This window comes from Hetaerina americana, unplaced genomic scaffold (assembly GCF_022747635.1).
Source record: "Hetaerina americana unplaced genomic scaffold, ioHetAmer1.1.p SCAF_2, whole genome shotgun sequence".
Lineage (NCBI taxonomy): Eukaryota > Metazoa > Arthropoda > Insecta > Odonata > Calopterygidae > Hetaerina > Hetaerina americana.
Window position 1 is genome coordinate 88,676,464 of NW_027286763.1, and position 23,426 is coordinate 88,699,889.

Consider the following 23,426-nt stretch of genomic DNA (forward strand, 5'->3'; position numbering starts at 1 on the left):
TGTGGGGGAAGGCCCCGACGTCAGAGACTAATTTTAATCGGTAACGGTTCTCGAGAGGAACCCGTGCTGAGCTTGGTGATAAAGGAGTTTTCTGTGAAATGGGGGTGGGGGAAGGTCGAAGTGAGGGTGGGGTAAGGGTCGTTTCGGAAAAAAAAATAATGTAAAAAAAAATAGAAGAAAAAATCGAAAGAATTACGTCCAACCGTCGCTAGTACCTATTCTTTATTTTTTTCAAGAGATGAAAGACCTTGACTTCGCCGGTTGTGAAGGATGGAATCGCGCACCATCGACGATTGCCTATCTCGAGTGAGACAGGCGCCTGCCCATTCCGTGGCGAACTCTCTTGGGTAGAGGTCGTCGTGAGGTCACGTGACTCGGAGGAGAGAGAGAGGGAGGAAGGGCCCGCGCGGCGGCGTCGCCAGAGACCGCGGCCGCAATACCTAGGCGGCGAGTGAGGCGGGCGCACGTGTCGGCAAGGATCAGAGGGAAGGGCGGACTCCTCACGACTCAGTCGAGCCGACATGGCAGGGTGCTCCGAATTCCTCGGCGCCCTCAAACTCCACGCACTCTTCCTCCTCTTGATCTGCTTGCTACCCTCGAGTTATCAAGGTGAGTGAGTGCCGGCGGGGGCCAACTTTTCCGCCTCACCCAAAGTCACCCGCGTTTTTTTTTATTCCCCGCCACCTTCGCAGCACTGCTACGCTTAACCGGATTCAAATCCCCGAGCCCCTTCGTGACTCGAGCCCTCACGACCGTGCTGTGTTGGGAGGGTGGGCAACTGACCTGCGCTCGCACTTTCTGCGAATTGTTCGAATGAGAGATGCAGACGATGGAGTTCCATGTATGTCGCCATCTATAGGGGTTAAAATGGGAGAAAAGACATCCTTTCATAGTACGCCTCGAAGGAACACACTATCTCAAATCTGTCATGATCCAAATGGGAAAATATAGTCGTGATCAGGGACGGAAGGGAAGCATTTCATTTCTCTTGATTTAGAATCCTCTTCGACTATGTCGCCAGTATATAGCATTACTCAGAAAACATTGATTTGTGAGTTGAGAACGGGTGGACGAAAGGAAAATACACCCGATATGCGAACTACTGCCCTAAGTGTGCAAAAGGTGGCTCACAATTGCGACGTAATCTGGCATGGCTGCAGAAAGGAAACGCGAATATCCGCTGCTTGATTGAACTCATCGCAAAGAATTCAATCTAAAAGTTTTAATCGCGTCATCGAGAAATCTTTATTCAAGCTATCAAAGAGATCAGTTAACAGATGTCAAAATTAATTTGAGTAATATATATTGTCGAAAGAGTAGATTCAACTAATATTCATTTTTACCCTCACGCAACTCAAGACTATTATTCGAAGGGAGTTAAATTATTATCAATGCATACATAAGTTTGCTTCCTTTAGAGTCGCCTTCTTGCCATTGCTGTTGTCTTACAGCACCTATCATCGTTCTTTTGAGGGAATATTTTGCAGTTTGTGTGGCTGCTTATGTAGAATATTTAGTTTCGTTGGAACCTTCTGAAACGTCAAACTGGTAGCTCTCAGCATGAAATGATCACGCATAGCTTTTACCAAGACACGAACGGAATGTACGAAGTCTCATCGGTACCTTGGACTCTTGATCTTATTATCAAAGTTATATTTTCGCCTTCATCATTATCGCAATTTGTCATATTTTGTACCATTTCTATGGAATTTGGAGGGCATTATTTTGGAATTCTAAGCTTTACATATATTATTTTACAGATGAAAGTTGCATCGACACGTTTGGCCTGGAAGGGATATGTAAGCCGACAAAAGAGTGCCCGTATATGCATAAATTGTCAAGAGGAATAAATCCTTCAACATGCTTTAGCACGGGTATAGATCCCGTCGTGTGCTGTTCGAAATCTGAAGAATATATCTCTGCATTTTCCCTGCACCGAGGGCCGAGCGAAACAGCCAGATTTTGTAAGTACATAATTAGCATTCAAATAAGTCATAAATATGTATCACCAATTCACCAAAATTGATGGAATGGGCTACTAGGGGGATAAATTATTGTTTTTCTATACTATCATTTCTCCAAAGACAAATATTTCACGTACGTTTTTTACGCGAATGTTACTTTTTATTCACCACATCTGTGCCTACATTGAAAAGATGTCCAACCATTTAGCGGTGCAAATGACAAGCTTCCCGGCTGAATGCCTGTATAAAATGAAGAGTGCTATGTGTGTTCAAGTGGGGTGGCCAGTAAGCCAGCGGGTAGTGTTTTGAGCTTTTGATCGGGGGTAACGGGTTGAAATCTCCTTCGGAGTAGTCGTAAAATCCCACAATCGTATGTTTAACTCAAGTTCTTATTGCAAAAACTTTATTTTAAGTCAAAAGGGTCACTGGGATTAGCAGAGCCATTTATCCTGAATGCTTGTGTTTCACACGGCATAGTGCTTTATACGATGTCTACTCTTAGTGCCATTATCTTACCCTTAGTATGAGGTCTAACATGTTAAGACCAACCTTCGATTTTATTTTGTGGCGGTTACGTTTACGGCATTTATTGAAACTGAAAATTAAATACCATGTTTTATCAATTGGAATTCAATCTCTGCTGTACACGTTTTACATTTATTTCCGCAATTTAAGATTCATTTGAACTTGCATTTTGGCATTTCTATAGAATGACTCAATTAATATTTCCTGCTATTAGAATAATTCGATTTTGGCTATTAGTCTTCTTTTATTTATGAATTTCCTGAAAGTATATGGCATAATATGTGACATGAAATATCAATTCGTAAACAGTAAGTATCATTTATGAATATCGAAACACTTATTGTTATTTCTTTAAGCATTGGCATTTTTTGGTCAAAATAAATTTTTATTCGACCGATTTGTCATCAATGAAAATATTTTTATATCCGTGTACTCAGAATGAATAATATGCTCTCATATCATCCACTTCTAAAATTATTTCTTCATAATCAACAAAAATTTAATTTAACTTAATAGTCAAATTGACAACTATTATATTTTAATGCAAAACTTGGTGTTTTTCCTATGCAAAGAATAATACTCTCCTTGCCTAGGTCGACGGTTTTAAAATCCGCTGTTTATGGTTAAAATGTTGCTTCATGCTAAAGTGGGGCACTTTAAATGAATTTTTTTATGATTCCATAAAATATACTAAATTAACACGGGGTGAGCAGGATTCTAGATAAAAAGGGGAAATGTCACAATAAATGCCTTTCAGTTGCCCTGAAACTATGAAAAAATTGTTTAAAGAAATTAAAATTAGTAATTAGTATATAATTAGTTTAATCTAATTACACTTTAGTCAGAACAGCTATTGAGGTTTTTTTTGTTTAACTTAGTTGAGAACGTTCTAAGCCAATCAGTGGGAGGTTTAGTAATTGACCTTAATATTTTTAACTGATTTTACCTCAATCGAGTGATATTTTTACTATTTCATCTCATGCCCATCTCCAGTGTCAGTGTGGTAACCCAAATATCGCGGGTTGGGTCACCCAAGTCGTAGGTGGGTTTTCCTCCACCTAGAACTTGGGTGTTTGAAACTGCCATCATTGTAGTTTCATTTTTATAACTCAATGTAAAAGTTCAAAGCAATTTTCTTTTCCGATTTGCACTGAATACGAAACAGCATTACTTTATGGCGTAATTTGGCTAAACTTAACAGTTATTAGTAAGTTATGTAGAGTTCGACACTTAGATTTGAGTATAAAATAGTAAAATAAATGAGTGTTTTTGGTTCCAAACTAGTCAAAAGTAGTTTTCGTAAAGTTAAAATGCTCCTGATATTATTTTTAAGCTAATGGAAAGTAAACGTCGTGAAAACATTATTTTGATGCAAAATATAGCTTTTAGTTGAATGCTGATAACGCTACGTTCCCCACTCAACAAAATTTAAGTACTTAATGAATTATTCTTCCTTAAATTATAATCGCTAAATATAACCGAGAATTTCCACCATTTTTCAATCAAAATTTAGAAAGATGCGCCTGAAATAATGAGAGAAACTGCACCTTGCATATTTATTTGCATCCTCAAATTCATTAACGCCTATGGATGTCGATGCATGTAAAATGTATTTACGTCTTAGTAATGCATAGGATTCCCGAATTTTGTTATAAGCTATATGGTGCTTTCTAAGGATCGTAAGGAAAAAATATGATTTCAACTCGTTCATATTTTATTTTTATTGTCTCTCAGTCGAGTTTCTCTTAGATAGAAAAACTGGCGTGGGTATTTTGCTATCGTAATTATTTCATGTTTTTCTTTTATAGCGTGGCTGAGTGGACACGGTTAGTGCAAGATAAACGTGTGTAGTGTGTATATTTCACGGCACATTCTCATAAAATATAGACATAAAAACTTAGCAAGCAGGTACGCTATCGCCTGCAAGAGAAGTCAGGGCATTAATCATCCGCAATAATAGGAATTAATATTCTGTGCAGGAATTTTAAAATCCAAGGAACCAAGTTTTATAATTAGAAATGGATAGGGAAGGAACTTGACGGGTTGCATATTATTTGGCTCACAGTTGAATATGCAAATATTGAAAGGGATCGACATACAGGTGCGCGAGGAAACACGATAAAATTTTAAGGCCGACGTCTTATCAAATTGAGCAGCCTCTAGGGAAATATAGCGAAAAATCACCCTCAAATTTTTCCATTTTTTTCTTAAGGTCAACTGATTTAAGGGACACGCCAATATAAACAGTTTGGAGTCATTTTTATTGCATGTCATGGGGCATTAAAACGTCCACCAGTGTCTCTTGCCTGTGGAAAAAAAAACTTTCATTCATGGCCTTACCCTCATGCAAAAAAAAGGACGCTTAAGTATCTCTCCAAGGGATCCTATCTCATCCCTTCCATTTCCTTCCCCCTCCGACTCTATTCTCACTTCCTCCCTTCTCCCTAGTGTCCCACATAACCTCCTCCTCTTCCTTGTCCCCTCGGTGGAGAAACAGCTGAAGCGTTCCCTCCTTCCACGCCGGCATTTCCTCTCGGCCAAATGCCCCCGCTCTGATATACACACACCAACTCACGCATTTGCCACGGTCGCTGGCTCTTCTCCCCCGCCCTAAGTGTCCCTCCCCTTCTACTTGGCATTCTTATTCCCCACACCCCATTACTTCCATTCGTTCCTTGCACTTGAAAAGATATATTTTCAAAAAGAAACGACTAATCGGTAAAACCAAACCGCGGCGAACGTGACAATCAAATCTCAAATTAAAGTTTCATGGATATAATATCCTCAACTTTGTATGCATCATATGTAATACTTGGAGGATTACTCACTTTCGATAGACCAATTGAGCATGAAAAGGTCTACCAGTTTATCATTGGGCCCTGTGAAATTGGCACTTCGTTGATCCCAAAATGCTTAATTGCCAATCATTTCTTATATTTAAGTTATTAATCATAACGATTCAATACCATAGCTTTCTGACTGATTCATGGTTTTTTGATCATTTTTAAGGTTATCAATAGCACAAAATGAGAACGGATTTGAATGTTTGTCAGTAGAACGTAAGCACTGAACACATTTTTCAAAAAGAGATTCGTAGATTCCTTATGTTTGGTTAAAACGTAACAAATTATCAGAAACCGTACGATTAATTTTTTTTATAGAAACATACCGACATGAACAAAATCATTAAAGCAACAACAACCTCCTAAGGGTAATTTCCAGTTTTATAGTTTCGCTAAAGTTTACTGCAAAAAAACTTGGCAATATTTTCTATCGCTGACGGTGAAGTACTGATTCATTCATATACAATTAACTTTATGTTTCAAAGTTTCCTCAATTTTTCATCGCTTTTCGGCTCTATCATGCACAAACGTGAAAAATTGCGAACCTTATATAATCAGAACGTGGGGAAAGGGACGAGGCAGAGATATACAGGTATGTAGGTTATATAAATGCGAAAATATGGGAATGGGTTTTAGTAAAAGCGAAATTTTCCTAATAACTATTTGAAAACGAAAGTGAATGAGGTGAGCTCTACTGCGATCCCTTTAAAGTGAAATTATCTTTAATTATCATAAGTAATTCGTGTAATAATATTGTATAAAGTGACGAAACTTTAGATAAAACTGGATGAAACCATGAAATATTCAAGCAACTTTAGATTCGTTTTTGAGCTACATCCAACCTCTTCCTTTATATTAACATAATTATTTATTCCTAAAATCAAATATTATTGTAATTGGCCAGATGCGTGGCTCAATGTTTAATTAACCAAAGTTACTTAGCTGAGACAGGTAACCCTGGGGACCGAGTATTGTCCTTTAGACTGCTAAAAATATCTCTTGAAAGGCAGCGTCTGTGACGGGTTTGGCTTTGCGTTAAAAATTATTGGACGGAATAATGTTAATGAAATGAAGGGAAGCCACACTTCCGGAAAAGAACTCGAGAGGAGGCTTTGTGTTGAAACGCCAATTATTTACGCAAGGACACACCGAGTAAACTCTGAAAATTCACCGGAGACCTGGCCTGTCACCTACGGCATTGATGATGATGAGCAGATACCCGCCTGGTTATTTTAACGCGAGGGTGGATTCAATGTAGTCTATTTCCTGCGTCTATCATTTGTGCCGACGGCTTATCAGCTCGTTCCGATCGCAAGCTGAAGTGGTGCGAGGCGCATACCATCCAGGATACAACAAGAGGCGCCAATTCTCGCAGATATCATTTGGCTTCGCGTTCCAGAACAGAAAAACGAAATTTTTAAAGGACCTCTTTCTCCCAAATTAATCTATTTGAAATTCATAGTTCCGAAAAAGTACAACATGATTCACACTTATCGCTCAGTCTTTTTAATTTACATAATCATGCTTACTCGACAACCACCACAGGAAACGGAAATTTTTCGTTACCAGTACCAGCATTCAGACTAAGAAAAGATGGTGTGAGGAAGAATTCATAATGTATGATATCTAACACAAATCATTTAAAAATTCGTGGCAGAGCAAATATTTCGAATTTGAGCTCTTGATTGAGAATAAATAAGTTAGAAAAGAACCAAATATTCAACTCTCCTATTATTATTTATTATTTAAATTGTAATTCTACGAAAATTGAATTGCTGCATTTTAAAATAGCATATATATTGTTTACTTTGGTTTTTTCGCGACGTTTGTCACATATTCTAAGGGCCTTTTTAAATAGCATGGAACTTTTCAACAATAATTAAAATTTGATTACTTTAGAAACCAAATACCTATTAACTACCCCATCATTTTTTCCCATCTGAAAAGTAAGGATGAAATAGTTATAATAGTAAGTTATATTGCGTTGTTGACTCATACGAATTTAAATCCTGATCGTTAGATTAAGTTTTAATAGTTTAAATCCGATGCGAACGCGAAAAAGACAATCTTTATTTCTCGTTTTACATTGCTCCTCGTTTAAAATGCATACCTCTATTAATATTAGTACTCACCGGATTTATGACTAAGTTTATCTCTTTTTGATGCAAAAACATGCTGATAGGTTGATGGACTGCAGTTTTGGTGGACATTTATCAAATTATCTCATGCATTTTATTACAATATTCACTACTTTTCTCATCCTCCTATAAGTCCTCCTTCTTTATCCTTTAACCTTATTATTGGTTTTGATTTTTTTCTAGGGTGTGGAAAATACAAAGATCAATGTCCAAAACTGTATGATGGCTCCAAAGAACTACCGACTGAATTTCCTCACATGGTAAGTTAGAACAAGCAACCCCCAATCAATTTGAGGTGTTAGGAAATCACACATTGATGGTGTCAGTATCTCATTTTACATGAAATGTTTATGGTAATTTGATGATTTTTCATAATTTCAAATTACATATCAGCTTAAACTAGAGTATTTTAAGTCATAAAAACCTGATTTGTCATAGTTTCTACGCATGTCAATTTTTATACCAATTTTGAGTGACTTAATTGTAGGCTGCAGTTAAAATTATTTTATTGAGTCATAATCTCTATGCGTTTGCTATCATCGGAAATCATCAAGAAAACGGTTGCGTAAGACCTATTAATTTTTGAAAATGTATAGACCCTTTCAAAATCAGAGGTAGTGAAATTACCTAATCATAAAATCACGTGGGGCTGACTTAGTATATCTTAAAAAATATTAAAAACTCAAAAGTTGACATGTGTCACGAGAAACCAGGTGGCTTAAGTCGTCCGTGAAGAAATTCAGAACTACCCAAAATCTCCCTCACCATTGGGAAATCAATTCGAAGCAATCCGAGGCTAGAATTTGCAAAGTATTGCGACATATATCCGAACCAACTGTTCCAACGACCAGAATTTCCTCTCTCCACCCATCGATTGTTGCGGTCGTCCAAGGAGCGGAGGGGCACTCGGCTGAAAAGCGATAAGCGCTCCTCGAAAAGTTGGAACTGTGAAATTAGAAGGGAATGAGGAAGTGATAAGGGGAGGGAGGAAATAATTTATGCTGAGTGAAGAAAATAATGGCCCCATTAGACATGCAAGGTTAGGCTCAAGATAGCGACTCTGAAACTGTAGCAGGTTACAACTGATGAATTTAAAGAGCCCATTCGGGCAGAGTCTTTTGCTCGGGGTACGAAAATTTATGTAAAATTGTGCACTTAAACTAAGGGAAATATATTCTCTTCTTAGGGGTTAAGCTAGATAACCAGAGTAAGGATTTTAAAAGGCGCTTATCTAGGCTTATAAATTTTTCACTCGCGGGGCATGCTTCTCTATCTTCACTTCACACGACACGGTAACGATTATTTCTAAAAAGAAAATAAACCATAGACATTTTTTACCTATATATCGCCCTTGAGATAGAGTATTGAGCAATACTATAATTTAAAAAACAATGAAAATACTCAGTAAATATTTATTGAATGCATTCTTAACATTTCGCTGACATTGTTGATGATATGGTAGTCCAAATATTTTGAAAACATGATCACAGGATAAAAGATGCTACACGTATATAGCTTAATTTTATAACTATTCTTAATTAGTTGTATAATAAACGAATACCTTAATGTAGCATCTGAACTTTTTCGTAGTCTTTATTGCGCAGAAAGGCATTGGTGTATTTTTCAAAACAACTCAAATAACTAATTTCATTCTAACTAATAACTGATGTCAGCATGACGGCTGTTGGCATCTCAATGACGTGCAAAATACATTTGTTCTCTTCAAAATCAAGAATTTATCATAACCTTGTTGTAAAACAATTTTAATGCTGTATTTATCGTAAATCTTAAATTTCGAAATTCTTTATTATTATTGTTATTATTAAATTTTACATGTGCAGATAGACAATGTCAGGTGACTCTCAAGTCCCAAGTAATCACAAAAGATAATAAATAAAATCAGTCAGTAAAAAAGTACACTTAAAGGAAACTTCCATACCCAAATCTCTAACACAAAACAAGAAAATCCCCATCTCATTAACATCAATCAATAGGCAAGAAAGAAAAAGAAAATAATTATTAAGCTATTACATATAATTTTACACCACTCATATTAATAAAATTAATACATAAATTGCTCACATATTTTCTTAAAAGTATGCATTCAGTACGGAAAGGGCTCGAATAGTTTTGTAGGTAAGGTGTTCCAATCAACAATTGTTTTATTTAGAAAATAAATGTTATTATTCGTTCTTGGTGCCCGGCATTTTACCTTGAATATATGTTCATTTCTTCCTATAAAATTTGGATTTCCCGCCTCTTCCCTTAGATCTGTCCAAGCTTTCTCCTCCCTCAGAATGCGGAACATTCCACTAAGTCTGCTTATTTTTCTTCTACTTTGTAGAGGTTCCCAGCCCAGCGTTTTTAACATTTTAGACACACTCTCCATCCCCCTAATGCTTCCCCAGCACATATCGGGCAGCCTTTATTTGTACATTTTCCAGTTTTTTGATATGTCCTTCTTCGTGCGGGTCTCATACAGTGATGAGTATTCTAAAATTGGTCTTCCAGGTTCTTATACGCCTTTTCCTTAGTTGCTCTAACGCTCCCTTGGAGGTTTCTCTTCACCAAATGAAGAGTTTTGAAAGCTTTCTTAAAAATGTATTTCACGTTTAGCCCCCACCCTAAATCCTTGGTTAAATATACACCTAAGTCTTTACGGCTATCACTTTTAGGGATGAGATTTTCTGAGAATTTATAGTCCCTATTGTTTCCATTTACCTTGTTACTAAAAGTTATTCGCTACTAATTAGTTATTAGCGCATTAGTCTTGTATTAATTAACTATAGTTTATGCATTTATATTTGTTTAGGTAATCTGTAAGCATACACTTATTGATGGTTAATCAAAATATTACATATGTCATTTAGCGGGAGTGAAGATAGGAATTACAGTTTTTTGGCTGCATGTACCTTTTGTGAAACGCCTTTCTTGAGACTATTTACATATAAATATCAATAAGTTTTATTTTATCTTTTGTGCTATATTATAATTACCTCTCTCACCAACAATAACCCCTGAGCAGTAATTTATTAGCATGGCAATTTAATGAAGAAAAATGAGATGACTCATGCTTACCAATATCTTGTAATCTAAATTTTCATTACTTTGTCTAATTAATATTTTCAGGCCGCCATTGGCTTTGGAGACCTCACTAATGTAAAATGGAAATGCGGGGGAACGTTGATAAGTGAAAAATTCATACTAACGACTGCTCGATGTCTGAGTATATATCCATTGTAAGTATTAATATGATTAATCTATAGACGTAAAGGTAATTACAACTTAATTTAACAGTTATGTATTATTATTATTATACCAAATAGCCTTACTTCTAAATAGAGTTAACCCATTGAGAAAAGATAAAACCGACTGACAAAAATGAACATCATCTGTGCTTGTATAATTAGAGATTATTAAATTCTTTGATTGTTCAGAATTTTCCCAAAATATGATTTTTTAAATCTGTTTTTTTAAACAAAATTTAAAATCAAGTAATTTATTTCCAAAATTTACAATTTTTATATTAACCAGCATATATTTTTACACTTTATGCTGTTATTTCATTTGAATGATTAAAATAGGCTTTTTAGCATAAATTATAGTCATATGCGTGTCCATGAAGTTTTGCTGATTTATTTGTAATATTTTTTCAGCATTGCACATGCAAAGTTAAAATTAGTCAGCAATAATTAAATGGGAACGTTGTCTGTTTTTCCTACAGTATCTAACATGCCTTCATCACTAACAATAATTATCGTTTTCAAGGTACTTTAAGTATTATTGCAGTCCACGCAAGAAACAAGCCGAATCGGCGTTTCCTGTGCGACTGCACGTTGAAATGAAGATACGTTGATTAGGCTTGGAAATGAGAAAAACAAAATTCCAGTTCCTGCTTTATCTCTTACTCTTCAAATTATTTCATGTGATTATCCCATCAGAAAATAAGCGACTTATTTCCCAGAGTTAAAATATTCTCTTTACCCCTGCACTATTATTAATTTTTTAATATTTTATGGTATGATTCGCACATTCACTGTTTTTAAATTTATTTTTTTCGTCTAGAGAGCGATTACAAAAATCACGGTAATTGGCGCATATTAATGAAAGTAATTAATTTATTATTTATAATTCTCCACTAGCAGATACCATTTTGTGGATACAGTTTGCCACAAAATGGTATCTGAGTATTGAGTGTATTATGTTTTACTTAAAAAAATGCTATGCAATTTGAGATTTAAGAATAGGAATAAATTAAAACAATATTTATTATATGTTTTTTTTCTACCGGAAAAGTCTCTTCTCTATCTTTCTTTTGAAATACCTTAACGTTATCTTCATGCTGAAACTCTATCTTTCTCCAAAAAGGATTCCTTCAAAGCAAGGAATCATTAATGTTTTCATAATATCTTCTGAGAAGTCTTTCGATGATGTTAAGAACAATTTTACTTCTCCAGAAATTAATTACATTTGTCGTCATTTTGTCTGTTCTCCTGAATTTGACCGCCACGTGTGGCTACTGGATCCAAGGCCTTGAACGTGAGGTTTCCATGCATATCAATCTTCACATCTTATCTAAACGTAAGACATTATTCCTTGAAAAGCGTCTTCGTCTTTGATACTGCATGTGTGAACAACAGCAAGCGTCTAGCAATTAAAATACGTGAGAGCATTTTTTATTTCAAACGTTTTACGATGACTTACATATACGGCCGTGACTGAGGAGTTCTTGATTAAAAAACCACCAATGGTTTGTCCACGCAATTTATCACCTTAGAATCACTGACCTAATGTTGCCTTTGTTCCTGCGACCCCATTCATGCAGGTTAGTCGTTTGAATAGAGCTCGTTTTTCATATTTTAAAAGAATTGTTTTGACTTTAACACCTGATGAATAAGGAACTCGTTTTCAAATGCTAGTTTGTTTATGTAAGAGGTAGATGTCTGGTCCCTTATATATGGCCCAGATAATGTGTGCAGTTATTTTATTCGCAGTTTAAATAGTCTCATTTTTACATTAAAATTGTCTCAATCATTCATCATTTGACTTAACACTTGAATCTTATCTTTATTAAATGAACCCTAAATTATTGTCCTTAATTACCATTTATTTCCAGGGGCAGAGCGCAATGGGTTCTTTTAGGAACGGAAATTAACCGATTCCAAACGGAGGTCGTGAATAATGGCCAAATCCATCCGGTAGTGAGGAGGATAGCCCATCCACGTTATATTCCACCAACGAAGTATGATGACGTAGGGCTCATCGAAATAGGAGCAGCTGTATCGGATAACCCAATACCAACAATCAGCAGATACCTTCATCCGGCTTGCTTGCCGACAAAAGACTGGGGATTCGAGACCACCAATGCTATCTCGACTGAGTGGAGTTACGTTGAGTACGGTAAGTTCATTTCTTCCACAAGGTTCCCAGTTAGTTTCCACAATGAAGTGGGAATTGAAGTGATCTTAAAAAATAGAGTATAACAAATCTCATTCCAGTCATCCTTAAAGTAGGAGATGTGAAATTAATGATTCCTGAATGAGTTTCCGTCTTCGGGCAATTTACTTTTATTCTAACGTCCATAGATCTTGATCTAAGATATAATATGATCATGAGATAATGTGGTTTACTTGGTACCTTATCTTTGCACGACTATCAAAATGGACATCATACCAAAAACTCTCTTATTATCGTAGTTGTTCCATTGAAGAGCAAATGCCCGCTTCCCAAACTTTCCCACATCTTAAAACGAAATGGGTAATGAATTATGTTTTTTAATTGCGAGTCCACCTCGTGTTACATGCACAAACATCAGTTTCGTGAAAAAGATTTAAATTGTTTCGTTCAATAAATCTTTGGTTTTCCCAGCGTTCATCGCAAGATAGCTGAATCACAGACTTCCGGTGTAGGCTTTAGCATCTAGGTCACGAAGATGTGATGGTATACCCGATATGATGTCCTATTAATCTTTGGTTCCCGAGATCCATCCATACCTCTATTTTTAGAGGCCCTTGCCATTTTTTCAATCTTTGCCCTAAAACCTCGCGCGAATCCGGCACCACGAGGTGGTCAAACACTCACCGTGACACCAAATTTTAAGTTGATTCAGTCTTAGGGAAAGCTAAACTTCTGTAGATAACAGTGCCTAAACGACTTAAAAATATAATCAAGGTCTGAGCATAGCTATCTCTTATAACACGTCAATCCGTTACAAAAACTCATTACTTATAGGCGACCAGTAAAGCTGAGGAAACCATTTTACACAGCAGCTTAACCTTAATTCGTAAGTTGCTAATCAGGATAAGTGTTTTCAAAAATATTAATAGGAGTTATTTAGTTTTTTAACAAAAGTTTTCTCGATTTTGGTTTCACTTGGTTGGTAACTTGACGCGTTCAAAATTTTCAGCAACGGTAATAGAAAATGATGCAGACAATGAGAGATTTTTTTCTGAAAGAGCGTATCTTCCATAGTGTGATCATACGTGCTGTTATGGATTATTTATTTACCTAGAAATTGTTTGCGCTTTCCTTCGCCGTCGAGAATAATTTACAAGACCAATATCGAGACCATTTACGAAAAATTATTAAAAGTATCAGTTTATAGCATCCTATTTGCAAAAAAATATTAATGGAGTCATCATAATAATGTGAAATGAAATGTTTTAGAATCAAAATTCGTCTTTGTGACAACGAACAGCATATTAAGAATTTTTCAATCGATATCATTAAAACCTAACATATTAGCAAGAATGCACTAGTAAATGCAATATTTCAGGAACTATTCAATTTATTAGTGCATAACTGCCTCTATTCTTTCCTTTCGCTTCAGTACTTCTTCCATAATCCTATGTCCATTATTTCCCTCAATAATTTGATTTGTGGCCTTTGTAAGTATTTCCTGCAATCTCATTTATGTTTAACTGTAGTCAGTTTCATACTCTCTCTGAAATTATTCATATTTCAGGTAATTCAAAGTGTATTATAACTTACAGATTCAGTTATGATGTGGTGGAACCGTTCCATAATAACAGAGACATTAAATCTTGGAATTTTCAACTTAATAACTTTTATTAATTAGAAAATTGCAAGAGTTTTCGTCTTTGTTATTAATGTGTATTCATAGGGTTAGGACCATTCTTAAAAACTAATGCAAATGATTTATTTCTCTTGAGATATTTATGAACTAGAGAGACCGCCCTGGTCAGCCCTGTTCAATTTGTCACCAGTTCTATTGGTACCAGACAATTAACGTCAGGGTTATCCCGAGATAAAATGGATAAATTTTGATAATCGCTTGGTAATTTAAAACTCGACAACTCTTATTTTACACTGCTACCATTGATTTTAATGGATTCCTTCCTACTTCACCTTCTCCAAAAAACCTACTCTCTCCTCTGTCTCCCCCAATTCTCCCTTCTATGAATAGTAGCCTTCAATGTAGCCATATCTCCACCATCAACTTTTCCTGTCTTGTCCGAGTTTCCCCCACCGACATCCTCTCTTCCCTCGCTCTCTCTTTCCACTACCTAAAACTTCTGGTTAGCCTTCCTCAGTGTCTGTTGTAATTTTGTACAACCGGCATTCTTATATCTGATCCTTCATCCTCAAATATAGTTTCCGATTCTAATGACGCTGTACGCTATTTATAAATCTTGATTGACTTTTTCTTTACGTCCATGCTCAAGAGCTTGAAACACAACTGCCTTGCTTTTTTGTGAATGGTTCGTTGACTAACAATTCTCCTTATCTAAGTATCGATAATTTCTAGGGTCGTCCAAAAATTTTTCCTTACTATGAAAACCACCCGACTACTTTTGTATTAAACTTAATCTCAATACTAGTAAAAAATATGTGCACACGGTGGTAAGAATAACCTTTCCCTATAAGGGACCACAGAGCAGGTAGTAAAACAAGATTTCGTTACTCAAACAAACAGCATTTTTTCCTAAAATTTACTTCTGGGAAATTTTAAGTTTGTATACTTTTCAGCGTAAAAATAATTTCATATTTCTAACTTATTTTTACATGGTAATACTAAATAATAGGCATAAAAATAATCATAGATTTTAAAGGGAAAAATTAATATTGAAAGCTATCATTTTATAATCAAAGTAGATGTAACTATTTTCACCAACACGAACAAAATAAAAATGTTTTCACTCACCAGATCATGGACAAATTCATCTTCCTAATCTTTGAAAACGTTTTCTTAGCACTTTTCTTAACGCTGCATCAGCTTCTTTAATCCATCAGCATAGAATTTGGACGACTGTGAATTGAACCAGTTGACAACGGGATAGTACTACTTTTAATAGTTATTATTATTAACGAAATAGAAATTAGTTTTGAGTTCCTCATCGTCTTCAGACCGTTGTCCACCAAGCCACTATTTCAAATACAAGAAGAGGAAATATGAAATATTCGCTCGGCGCAAGGTCAAGCCATCTCCGTCTTGTCGGAAGCGGTCCAAAAACGTTCGTCCGCTCACATTCTTTGGTCTTTGTGTTATTCTGTAAGAATTCTCGGTACCCACCTTGCACACTATTTGGGATGTCTGAGCTTTTTCGTAACGATCGTGTAAACAGTTGTGCGTCGAAAATGAGGACGTTTATCAGCCAGAGCACAAAATCGTCGATCACATCGCAGTGCTTGGCCCACTTGTTGAACGATTTCATCGGTCTGGATCCTGGGCCTGCCACTCCGCTCTCTATCATGAATATTTGTGTGGTCATTTTTTAAGTTTTCTACACCATTGTCTAACTTTTCCTCCAATCATCACTGAAGATTCATAAGCTAAACAGATGAATGAGATGATCTTGGGCTGCTGACGATCTTTTTGCGAACAAAAATCGAATCACAGCGCGCACTTCGCAACTGGCGGGAGAACCGATTTTCGCGCACATTGTCACCCGCAGGAAATCGGCTATTGAATCAAAATAATGCCTTCACTGACTTTGAAAAACATCAATAGATGGCGCTGCATACGTGCAAATTTGTACTGACCCACCATTATTTAAATATAAGAAAATGGCCCCTTACTTCTCGGATATAGCTCGTACTAAAACTCGTCCCTTAAAATAGTACCTTTATTTCTAGGCAGTTTTATACGTGTCATTTAATTTTGGTTCATAAATCTCAATTACTTTGAATTCGCTGGTTTGAGGCTCTATTTTGTGAAATTTTATGATCACTGAATAAATAAATTAGTCTTTTTTCACAATAATGTTTCAGAATAAATTTTTTTGTGTGAAAAAATACTAAGTTTATTTATTCAGTGATCTGATTTACTTTTTCGGGAACATGTCGGCAAAGGCTTAGCCATGATATGAATTTTTCCCTCAAATTGCTACCTTTGAGCTAGAGTAATTTGTAAATGATTCTCCTTTATTAAAATTTCAAATGGAAGTTTTGCAAAAAAATAGCAGCTAGATTGATAACAAACACCCCATGTTCGACCAGGAACAAATTTCGACGGATTTATATAGAATTGAACCTCTTTGGAAGCTGTCTGTGAAATTTCTAGGTTATATTAGCCTTTTATTTCTCCATTGGTTATGATTTTACTGAGAATTATCAAGGAAGTAGAGAACGGTGAGAGAGGGCCTTGCTAGTCCTTTTTCAAGCTCGCTTGGTTTATTCCGAAAAAGAAAAGGAAATGGTAATATTTTTATTCTACCGCAATGCATTTTTTTCCGAAATAGGAAAGTGCAGTATATTTAATGTACAATTAAAATTTATTTGGCACTTTTTTTCTTACTCTGATGGGTTAACGCATAAGCTATTCGTTCATTTTATTCGAAATCACCTTTCTGTCCCTCATTTGGTCATAAATGATAATTAGTAGTACCACTCAATAATATATCTAATTTATTCTTTCTCTCAAATAATGAAGAGCCCAAATATTCATGAAAACTGTCGGGCAAAATTGAATTCCACCAGACTCGAAACCATTGTGTTAGATTAGACCCCAGTAGGAAGTTTTCAGTGGAGATAAGTGAACTATTATAAGTGCTGATAGTCATATTTGAAAAGTATCTACTATATGCCGAGAAACAAGGAGCAAACGGGGAAGGGAATTCAAGCAAAAAATCACCTGAGTTTTATAAAATATAAAATGTTTTATTTTTCCTTTCTAACCGATGGGATTATATGGCTAATAGCGGAATAATCATTAAAATTATATCTGAAGGTCAAATCTTCATAGCTGTCGCTGATGCCTTATCGGCAAGGGCAAAAGGAATTCCAGGTCAACTAGCGAAAAATCGAGTAAACAAGCGTGGAGTAAGATGATCAGAAACATAAGAAAGCTATTTTTAAAGGGATTACGCCATATCGGAGCAACCGATAAACACCAGCGTTATAGGAAAGTCAAGGATATTAAGGGTTGTATCGAGATGAATTTTCCCTCTATCGTGTCCTACATGTGTGCATGAATTTTTCACATAACCATCCATTGCCGCGAAAAATACTATTGCCAAGGTTTATGAAATATATTTTTTACCTATATAAATAAATGAAGGTAAACCATTTCACTATCAATCTATTCATCAAATCCATCACATCATTTTCATTGCATGTTGAACCTAAGCTTATTAGTGAAATTTTCTGTTTCGACAGTTTCAGTATTACATATAAACTAAATGCATTCCTTTTTTATTCTATAGGTGACATCACAAACACTGATTTGCTTGTTGGTGAAATGGGGCTATTGACTAGCTATAATTGCAACAGATTATTTGAAAAAGAAACACGGGAAATGGTTGGTCTGCATAGAGGTATAGATTACACCATGATGTGTGGAAAATTACGAAGAGGAAAAAGACAGGAATGCAACGTAAGAATATTATTAGTAATCAATATTTTTAAATTATATATAAATTGAACCAGAGCAGCTTTCGATTCCGTAAAATATGAAAACGGATGACGAATAACTCTCCTAAATATATTTTCTAGCAATTTTCACCAGTGTGACAATTTTTTGAAAGCTTAAAATGAACAATCCTTTTTGTCACGATCTTAATTTCTTTTTATTCTACAGACTGATTCCTCTGGCCAGCTGCAGTTTGCTATCTGGACGTCTTGCATGTATCAAATTTGGGGTGTGAACTCATTCTGGAAAAACTGCTCCCTAGCAGATTCTTCAGCTGTTTATTTTCGAGTAAATGACTATATACCATGGATTCAGTCCTATGTCTGGACATAAAATTTGTGATAAAAGTGTCAAATATAGATATATATATATATATATATATATATATATATATATATATATATATATATATATATATATATATACACATATATATTCAATGAAAAGCTCTTGAAATTACGATATTCAAAATCAAACTATGCAGCCTGAATTATTTATTGTAAACGTCTTATTCGTAATCAATCGTTTTAGTTTATGTTATTTATTGTGTTTGTTATATTCTTGCTTTAGGCTTAAAGTATTATTTTCAGCTCTATATAAATGGGCATGTAAATCAAAACTAATTTAGACTAAGCCATAATTAAAACCCGCGATGTTCAAAGCCAAAATCAAATTTTGAACCTAAATATTGCACAATACCACCACCGAAAATCAATCAACTGTAGTTCTTAAGATAACTGAATCTTTTTAACGTTTAAGAGCTTCTACTGATACTCCTTCGGACTTTAAGTGTAGAGAATAGACCAGAGGTAGACACATTTCATTTGCAACTAGTCATTAGTATTCATAACTAATTAGACGTTTGAAATAAAAGTTCCAATTTTTGTAAAATAAAACTGGCGTTTTAAAGTATCTGATGAAAGAAATAAGTTTTCTATTTAATTTTTTTCGTAATTAAGAGAAGATATTTTATGTACATGCAAAGAAAAGGGTGACCATAAAATATTTAACTGTTAAATAACTACCGAAGGGACCTTTCCATTAAAATGTTTATTTTTCCAATATTAGCAGTAGTATAAATATTTTTTTACCATGAGATCATTAAAATTAAGTTTTTAAAATCAAGGAGTGGCCAATCCTCACAATTTGATAACAGTAAAAATTGGGGAATTGGTACAACACTATGCTCGCACATAATTCTCATTCATTGGTTAATCTACAGGTTTCTAAACTATACGTTTGGGAGCATTGAAATAATTCGCAGAGTCATCAATGAATTAGGTATTAAATTAAGCTTTTCTTGGATGGGACAATCTTTCAAGTGCATTCTAATGATAACGGACTTCAAGTCATGCAATGCCTTTTCCCAATTAATTGTGATTTTGCCATCACTGACCTTAGCGTTATCGGCTCCAAATAATTATTTTCTTCGCCCCGAATTTTAATCGTTGGCTAGTTAATACTTTTTGAGATCAGTAAGAGTGCTTGACACTCTCACCTAGGTAGATTTTCACCTTATCCCTAATCTGCGTGTTGCACCATAAAAGAAGCGATCTCTATCCTCATATATTATTACTTAGATTTCATATATTTTACCTGAAATCTGATACTTAAACAGACCGTACATTAATCGCGTGGCCGAATTTATATCCAAGTTATCTTCCAGTCATGTGAGTCGTATTTTGGAAGAAAATGTTTGGAACTATATAAAGCTTTTAGGCAGACCAGATGAAATTCTTTGGGGGAAAAGCAATTTCACAACATGCAAAATAACCAAATGCTTCCGATTGCCGAGCTCTTTGGCTAGCTAGAAATTGCAGTTATTCACATTAAACATTGTTTCCAAATGCGTGAATGCATGAGGTACGCTAACACTTGGTAAAGTTTTGGCCAGCTCATGCGACGCCCAGAATTAAAATTGTAAATATTAACAGTAAATTTCTGGCCAAAACACCTTCCGATATGGCTAAATCTGCCCGAATAGTGTTAGTAACTCTCTGGGTGGCAAAGAAAATGATTTTGTCAGCTGCCCTCTTTGAGAGGAATCTTCTCAAACACCGCTGTATTCGGCAAATAAAATGTGAAAATAACTCCTGCGTCTATTATTTGAGAGTTTTACTTTTACCCATATCTACAATTTTGTCCATCTCACCACAGAGGTATTTCTCATGGTTTGTTTTTCGATAATTCATAATAGTTTTTATTTAAAGGATTTTTATAATAGCTACGGTAGTAAAATAAAACTATTAAAATAGGGTCATATTCATCGCGGCCCTCTAACTTTATAATGATTATGATCGCCATTAATGTGAGGGTAAAATGAATAATGAAATGCGCTATGCAGTGTAAAAAATTGCCTCACTTGGTAGAACTCTTTCATGGGGTGAAAAGAGAGGAAGCGCTAAAATTCCACGGCAAAACCTTGAGACTTCTTTTTTTTATTGAGGGTCAGTGTATTTAAAATCCAGAATCAAGACAATAGCGCTGCCTGTGTGAGGTAAGTAAGACGACTTTAACGAAAATATTCGTATTAAGCCGGATTAGTAGAAAGAGAAGATCATAAAAAAACGGATTGGACAGTAACAGGCAGGGGACTAGAATTTTTGTTTTCAATAATCGCTCGTGTTTATTAATGTATACGCCTTAAAGATGGCATGTGGGATGGTAACCTGTGGGTGGAGCGCTGCTTGTGGATACCGAACGAGAGGTTTCATTCAGGGTGACACTTCTAGACTCCCCCGCTTCACCAAGGCTGTGTGATTTTTTTCGGCTGCCAGAGACCTTCCTGGAAAACGGAAGGTGCTGCAGAGAAAGGAGTCCAACCTACACTTGTAAATTTTTCCCACCACAGAGGCAAGTTCGAGGTGCCTTCTGCCTTAACCTTTGAAACCAAACTTTGGGTTCATTATTGTCGGTTGTTTAAGTGGCAGTGTTAAGAAAGCATTGAAAGGGCGGGGGATCAAAGTGAAAGTCAGCAGTGATCTTATTCAGCCAGTTAGACTTTCGAGCTTGGTATTGAGCGAAGAGGTTCGGGAGAACAACCGAAGTAGAGAGGTATTGACCGGGGGGATTGAGATATCGATAAATATTTTGTTAGCCGGGTAGTTGTGGATAAACGCAGTTCAGTAGTGATTCGGGAAAGTACAGAATTGAAATAAATCACAATGAGTCACGATTAATAAGATTGATTAGGATTGGGAAGCCTATGTTTATTATCACCGTTGAAACATCTAAAAATCAAGAATATGGAACGGTTCACGTAATTTGGCAGAATTTTGTAAACAACTGATCTGAAAAAATCAGGGTATCAACTGACTGAGTAAAAGACATATTGAAAGCAGCAGAACTGATGAATAGGGCTCTAAGTATTTATAAAAAGAAGGGCATGGTCAGTTTCATTGGTTTGCGGGAAATTCAACGTGAGGAAATATTTTTTACTCTTGTACCCCTCGGATCACAAAACGTCACTCCTAATTAGTCATCAGATTTCCCAAGGCTGTGTTTTACAGAAAAATAACGAAACAACACGTCGAAAATATATAATGGTAATGCTTGACGCAATGAAGCTCTGTGAAGAGGCAGCAAAGAAATTTAAAATGTAATTGCAAAGACGATGGATAATCACGTTGAACGTACCTCGAAAAATAAAAACAAAAATGATGTCAATAATGTGTAGGAAGGTAAAGACAGTGTGCGTAATGAACAAAAGTTGAATGTCCCAAAAGGAACAGTAATAATAGTGAATACAATTTTTTATTATTAATTAACAGTAGTCCACCAGATAAAACAGATCCTCGTGGATGCGGGACTAAACACACCTACAACACTTCTATGCCTCACCTATACTACACTAAATACTCTAATAACTCTAACTTTATAATGCAATAAAGAGTTCTTCAACCCCACATAATTCATGCCTCCATTCGTTCTTCCAAGACGGATGGCAATTATTTCCTCTGTGCCGTGTATATCCAACACTCTCCCCTCTTTAACATTCCATTGTCACTCAACATGCCCTGCATCCACTTTTCTTGCCTTCTTTGAATTCTTCCGAGCAAGTTTCCTTCCTCCCCTGCCATGCCTGAAACTTTTTTGTCTGTTTTTTCCGTCCATTTGATTTTCCCCTTCCTCAACAGCTACTTCTCAAAAGCCTCCAATCCACGCCTATCCTCTTCCCTCAACAACTAATTTTTGGTGAACTAAAAAACTACAGGTTGTAATATACATTCCATATTAGACTTTTTATTGTTCTTTCCTCTACATAGGTATTTACTTAAAGTCCCTGTTAGCAACACCTTCCTATTTGTAAATACGACTTTATCTAATGCAATACTGTTTTTGCTATCCTTTTCAGTTTTTCCAAGATTTTCTAAGACATTTTCTAAAAAGCTGAACTGTTCTGCCTTCTTTAGTTGATGCCTTCAAACGTTAATGCTCATCTTAGACCTCCTATTCCTTGAGAATCTTATCACCTAAGTTTTCTTTTCATTTATTCTTATTTGATCAGTTCCCTATCTACTTTCATTCCTTCCTCAAACCCTACCCGTGCCCCACTTACCATTTTCTCCCACGCATACAACACGACAACGGAAAATACAAACGAAAGATTACGAGACAGAATACTCAAGTGGAGAGCTGCATCTAATGTAACTTATGATTTGCGACATAATATGATAATATTTATAACCTAACAAAATAAAGTTCTAATTGTACCTTAAAAGATGTAGATCATATCGAAGGCATTTCAAAACTGGAGCGGATTCGAAGAAGAAATCCTGATTACACACCCGATTGAATATTGCTATAACCAAGGCTGGGTAGTAGCACGCCACTTAGCGAGCTAATCACTCTTTGCTGCTGATTTAGCAGCAATGTGTTACGTTTTTACACAGTAGCTTGAAATTTAGCAACTAAAAACGATCTTGCTGCTTACAAACATTTATTTACTTGGTAACCTTTCCATTTATTTCACTAATTTCCCGCTTCCAAATCACAGTAACAGATGTGACACAAGTTCCCTTGAGTCTCACCATCTGAAAACATGGACTAATTCTAATCAATAAAATATTCCTCCCGATCCCAAATC

The 23,426-nt window shown here is 35.7% G+C and overlaps 1 protein-coding gene across 1 annotated transcript; it reads left to right on the forward strand.

The window, feature by feature from the left end:
* Positions 1–377: 377 nt before the first annotated feature.
* On the forward strand, positions 378–18,690 carry LOC139688285 (venom protease-like). The gene is made up of 7 exons (XM_071585769.1): positions 378–609; positions 1,761–1,964; positions 7,654–7,730; positions 10,600–10,709; positions 12,587–12,870; positions 18,135–18,304; positions 18,509–18,690. The coding sequence occupies exons 1-7, from the start codon at positions 522–524 to the stop codon at positions 18,671–18,673; spliced, it is 1,098 nt and encodes a 365-aa protein (XP_071441870.1). The 5' UTR covers positions 378–521; the 3' UTR covers positions 18,674–18,690.
* Positions 18,691–23,426: the final 4,736 nt, after the last annotated feature.

Coding starts and splice junctions, on each gene's coding strand:
- LOC139688285 (XM_071585769.1), top strand. CDS start 522: ATGGCAGGGTGCTCCGAATTCCTCGGCGCCCTCAAACTCCACGCACTC. Junction 7,731..10,599: donor CGACTGAATTTCCTCACATG/GTAAGTTAGAAC, acceptor TAATATTTTCAG/GCCGCCATTGGCTTTGGAGA. Junction 12,871..18,134: donor GTGGAGTTACGTTGAGTACG/GTAAGTTCATTT, acceptor TTTATTCTATAG/GTGACATCACAAACACTGAT.